This window comes from Podarcis erhardii (assembly GCF_964252035.2).
Source record: "Podarcis erhardii genome assembly, chromosome: 4".
In the NCBI taxonomy this organism is placed as follows: Eukaryota; Metazoa; Chordata; class Lepidosauria; order Squamata; family Lacertidae; genus Podarcis; species Podarcis erhardii.
In genome coordinates, this window is record NC_138508.1 from 17,795,231 (window position 1) to 17,801,230 (window position 6,000).

At 43.6% G+C, this 6,000-nt stretch overlaps 1 protein-coding gene across 2 annotated transcripts in view; it reads right to left on the bottom strand.

Annotated features, from left to right (window-relative positions):
- SLC36A4 (solute carrier family 36 member 4) overlaps positions 1–5,179 on the bottom strand; it is a 100,373-nt gene extending 95,194 nt beyond the window's left edge. For both annotated transcript variants that reach the window (XR_014156153.1, XM_081860507.1), the window contains exon 1: positions 5,081–5,179. Coding sequence is in view for 1 of the 2 variants with exons in the window: in XM_081860507.1 (XP_081716633.1) it covers positions 5,081–5,108 (28 nt within the window). In the remaining variant the exon portion in view is untranslated. The remainder of the gene's footprint in view (positions 1–5,080) is intronic.
- Positions 5,180–6,000: the final 821 nt, after the last annotated feature.

The following is a 6,000-nucleotide window of genomic DNA, read 5'->3' on the forward strand; positions in this document are numbered from 1 at the left end:
AAGGTAGCATTTCGCTGCAGGACTTATGAGCACCAGTCAGCTGATTGGCGCTTTGAGCAAGCCCAATTTGGACAGCGACTAGCTGGTATTATATCAGTATCAGCTGCTATTAAGTGTCAATCAGCTGCGTGGCACCCACAGCAAGCGTCATTTGTCAATGAGCAATTGAGAGTACACTTTGAAGGCTTCCAGATCCATCCTTTGCAGAAGTGTCTTTACCTGCCCTGCACCTGGTGTCACATACGATGCCAGCTATGGGACAGGTTTGAAGGAAAACAGTCTCCCAGTACGAGGCATAATTTGGCCCGTCCCCCAGGGGTTCTCCCCACCACTGATTAAAATGATATAATTTGTCCAGCAGATAATTCTTAGTGCAAAGGTGGAAAGCAATCTGTGCAAGAAAAATAATTATCAAGCAAGCACAGTCTCTTCCCGTACTTACAGATGGGTGAAGAGAACCAAATCAAAACTTCATGCTAACACTTCACCCCGTGTTCTATAAACAGGTAAGACTAGATACCATACCAAGTATACCAGTAATAAAATAAGCAGTCCTGGAAAAGACTATTAATATTAATGTACTAGCTCTGTACGGTCTGTATTCACATAGTAGTGTAACAGAATGCACTTTTTATGGCCTAAACCCAACCCACTGAATGACAAGGCAGGCTTCCTTTGCTATCTCACCGATACACAATGAAGTATTTGTCTCTCAATTTTGTAATCACATGCACGTTGCAGTATCTTGCAGGGTGGATTTGATTTAAATCATCCATTTAAATCACTAGTCAGTAAGTCTTAATTTAAATAATTTTTTTACAGAAAGACTCATCCTTGCTGGTATAATCTAAATATTTACATCCAGATGAAGGTTTCATTTTTGGAACGATAAATTTTCAGAGTAGTTTTTACAGTTATATAAAAAATTACTGATTTGGTTATACTATTAGAAATTTCTTTCTAATAGGTGATTATGAAATTATTGTTTATGTTTGGAGAACTTTTCTGCTGGACTTTATTGGAAGGAGAAAAATAACCATTTCCTTAACAATTTAAACAATTTATTTAAATAAAACAGTAACATTATAGCATATGTATCCATGTTCGTTAACTGATGTGGTTAAACGATTTAAAAAATCAAAACAACTTAGACACACATGAAAAACTTACAACAAATCCTTATTTCCTGATGAATAGCCTTTGGATTATAATGTAACTTAAATAGAAAACTATATTTGGAAAGAATTTTCTCCTAAAGCATTTTATTTTTAAAAATCCGATTTAAATTATCATGGATTTTTATTCACCCTGGTATCTTGACTAGTCAGAAGATGGATAAATGCTATATCTGAAAGAGCAATTCATCATACATGAATTGGGACGGGGACTATGATTATAACGGCAATCCATGTTGCTCAGGTCTACAGATCACCAGATTAAATTATATTGAAAGGTCAAGGAACAAGGCTTGTATTTAAACGCAGTCATGTGGCAAAGCCAAATATGTAAAGCCTTTCAGAAATCTGGAAGATTCATATAAAGCATCTGGATGAACAAGTCAACCACACCAGGGTTTTAGAAATGGAGAGAAGCAGTGCTCTTTTTCTAGAAAAAAGAGGTACCGGAACTCACCATGAACTTCTCCCTTTTTCTTCTAGGAAGGCAATGGCGCCCACCCGAGAGGTGCCAGAGTTGAGCAACAATGAGCTCCAGCTGGGGGGGAAAGCCCTGGATAGAAGCATGTTCAATTGTTGAATTAAGTAACCCAAGTGTTCTTTCGGAAGACTGATCATGTATGTACCAGTTATGCTTAGCCCGTTCAGCTTGGTCATGTGAACACAAGCCAGCAAAAAGGGTGGCATAAAACAGACCATATTTAAAATGTTCATTTTCTCTCTGCCAGGATTAGGTTAGCTCTAAGCCAGCAGCCCAGAGCCCTTAGTGTTCACTGGAAGGACAGATTGTGAAGCTGAGGCTCCAATACTTTGGCCACCTCATGAGAAGAGAAGACTCCCTGGAAAAGACCCTGATGTTGGGAAAGATGGAGGGCACAAAGAGAAGGGGACGACAGAGGACAAGATGGTTGGACAGTGTTCTCGAAGCTACAAAGATGAGTCTGACCAAACTGCGGGAGGCAGTGGAAGACAGAAGTGCCTGGCGTGCTCTGCTCCATGGGGTCATGAAGAGTCGGACATGACTAAACGACTAAACAACAACAACAAGCCAACAGTAGCCCCACTGCTGAACCCAGTTTGAATCTGATGTCATTTTAAGCCAGTTTGCTTCACGCCACCTTTCCGTGTATAGGATTGCTCCCTCAGATTGTGTTTTTAATTAATGCTACTTTAATTAAGATCTGTGAAAAGGCTTACAGTGTCAAGGTGGAAAAGGAGGATGCAAATATTTTGAATTCAGAATTTGATTCGACACATCTCTTAGTTGAAAGCCAGTTGGAACATGCGGTACATAGAATTTCTTGCATGCAAAACAAGCATAGGAGAAGCTTGCGTGTTAATAAATCAAGAGCAGTTGGGCTTATCTTCGGGGGGGGGGACTGCTTTGAGGGGTTTTACAATCAAGCTGTGGATAAATTTCGTGAAATAAATAAATAAATAGTTTATTGTCTCAGCAGCTTGTGTGGCTCAGTGCAGTTTGTTTGATGGTTTTTTCCTTCCTTGCAGCCACAGTAAAAGCCAAGGGTAGATTTCCATTACCCAACTCCTTCTTGCACAATGCTGAATGATCAGGTCCAAGGAGGAATACAGTAGTCTTAATTGCATCTCAGTACTATTTCCATAGTAAACCTTGTGGCTATCACAGCCATCATATCCTCCACAGGGCAGAAGTCCTAGCTATGGTGTTCACACACACAGAACCATTAACCCATTGGAAAGTCAGAATTCCATTGAAATTTGGGTTGATTAAGGCAAGCTGCTCAGATGGCGAAATCACACCATGTGAAACAAAGGCAGGGGGTGTGTTACAGCTGGTGCAGGAACACCTCATATGAACACATTCACACATGGCAAGATCCATCAACACTCACTCTCTCCTTCCTTGCCCCACATTGAAGGTGATTCTGAGAGTTTACAGCATGCGGAATCAGAGTTGGAAGTGCCCTCAAAAGGTTATGTAGTCTAAGCGCTGACAATGCAAAATTAGTACACATGCAAAGCAGAACCGTCACATCCAAATAAAAATGTGCACATCCCTTTCAGGTGGCCTTGCTTCTCCGCTTCAAATCACCACTTATGTATGACTTTGTCTGAATTCAAAGAAATCCAAAGAGACCACTTGCACCCCCACCCCCATCCACTCATTGTGCAAAGGGGAAGAAATAAATATTTGCCGCAAATATGAAAAACTCAGCCACACAGTTCTTGGAGAGTGGGCCATTTGGAAACCTGCATGCATTATAAGTGGGGTCAGTATTAAAAATTAACTAGTTTAAGACAGGATTACTGCAATGCGCTGTTTGTGGGGCTTCTCTCGCACTTGATCCAGAAGCTGCAGTTAGTGCAGAATGCTGCAGCACAATTGCCAATAGGAGTGATACCTTGTCAACCTACATGCGCCTACTCGACCACTTCAATCGGCCGAACCAGCACCACTACAGGTGCCACATCACACCTGTTATTGCATTTGCAATAAGTCCAATCACTTACAGGTAGGTAGCCGTGTTGGTCTGCCGTAGTTGAAACAAAATAAAAAAAAATTCCTTCCAGTTGGGGGGGGGGGGTTGGATTTGAGATCCCGTTTTATCACTACCCTAAGGAGTCTCAAAGGATGTGGGTGGCGCTGTCAGAAACTCAGCGGTTCGAATCCCCGCAATGGGGTGAGCTCCTGTTGCTCGGTCCCTGCTCCTGCCAACCTAGCAGTTTGAAAGCACGTCAAAGTGCAAGTAGGTAAATAGGTACCGCTCCAGCGGGAAGGTAAACGGCGTTTCCATGCACTGCTATGGTTCGCCAGAAGAGGCTTAGTCATGCTGGCCACATGACCCGGAAGCTGTACGGCTCCCTCAGCCAATAAAGCGAGATGAGTGCCGCAACCCCAGAGTCATCCACAACTGGACCTAATGGTCAGGGGTCCCTTTACCTTTAAGGAGTCTCAAAGCGGCTAACATTCTCCTTTCCCTTCCTCCCCACAACAAACACTCTGTGAGGTGAGTGAGGCTGAGAGACTTCAGAGAAGTGTGACTAGCCCAAGGTCACCCAGCAGCTGCAGGTGAAGGAGCGGGGATGCGAACCCGGTTCACCAGATTACGAGACTACCGCTCTTAACCACTACACCACACCGGCTGCATGCACACCAAAGCTCATACCAATAACAAACGTAGTTGGTCTCTAAGGTGCTACTGGAAGGAATCCAATCACTTAGTGCAGCAGCGCCTGCACTTTGGAACTCCCTGCCTATTGAAATCAAACAGGCACCTTCACCGCTCTGTTTTTTGGCGCTCGCTAGAAACATTCTTGTTCAGGCAAAGCTACCCAGGTGCTTGGAAAGCTGAGGTCCCTTTAATCTGATTTCAACCTTTTGCACATTTAAAAGTCGCTGCCTTTACAGTTTTGTCTTTTGTAAACCGCCCTTGAGGGTTTTGCAAACCGCCTTGAGGTGTTTTGCTTTTCACAATCAAGAGGAGTATAAATCTTATTAAATGAAGTAAATACAATAAAAATACGGTTCCCCATCCCCCCCCCCTTTTTTAAAACACATTGCAATCCCCCTGCAAGAGTTAAAAGCAAAGGCGGCTTTTGCTAACTCCAACGCACCGGCCTCCCCTCACCCTCCCGAGGCTGCAGCGCCAGCCCAGGCTAAGCTGGGGAAGGGGCTCGGTTCAAACCTGCGTCCCCCACACCCCTCCAAACATGATGGTCTCTCCCGACTCCTCGGATACAGCAAACGCGAACGGGGCAAACCATGACGGGCGGAGAGGGGTAATATGAAAACAAAAAAAGGGAAGATAAAAACACTCCCCCCCACTCCTGGTACTCTCAACACTTCTCCCCATTAACGATCATCGTTACTCCCCCAACCACCCATTCAATCCCCTCCGCCACCCGGCAAACATAAAGGTACGTACCTAATTCTTCTCTTGCCGCCGTCTCCATCTCTGCCCTCTCTATGGTTCGCTCCACGACTCCTTCCGCCAATGTGGAGCCCCAGCGCCGCAGCAACTGCTGCGCATGCGTCTACAAAGCCGGTTCAGGTTCCCCCCTCCCGCTGGGCTCGAGGACAGCGGCTTACCATAGAGGCGTATGGGGGCTAGAGAGGGCACAAGAGAGACCGCCATTTCTCTGTGTAGTGGAGGGAGGAAAATTCCACAGCCAGCGAGGCTCTTTGAAGTAAACCCTAGAAGGGCCTTTTCTTTTTATTGGCTGTTGTGGCCCAAGACAGATGTTTTCTCTCTCACATAAAACTCCAAATCTCAGGGATACTATGTGCTACTTCCCTAGTGTCTGTTTCTCACATACATTTTATACATATATACACACAAATACATTTGTATTATTATAAATCTCCCATTTCACAAGCAGCCAGAACGACTTGGCAACTGAAACATATTTTTTAAAAAATTAAAAACACAAGCAGTGTTTTATTAAATTTCTATGACGCTCTTCATCCAAGGATCACAGGGCAGTTTGCAATGTAAACACACACAAACACACAAATACACGACATAGTAACAAGCAAAACAATGGCCCCTTTAATTAGCGTTAAATTTGTGAATGAGCCCAGGGGCTTGTTTGAGAATACACAAAGAACCAAAATCTAAAATACTAGCAACAGTAACAGGTCCAAAACTGTTTTAAATAAATAACCCACTTAATTTGCGGGATTACCTTCAGAGAGAATTGCAGAAGAAGCCATATCAGTTGAAGAAAGCACAACAAAATGAAAACTATCAGCGCTGGGAAAAGCATCTCTGCAAAAGAGCTGCTACTTACACTCACTCCTCTTTTAAAAAGAGTATGAAGACTCTCACCTTACTTATAGCTCAAA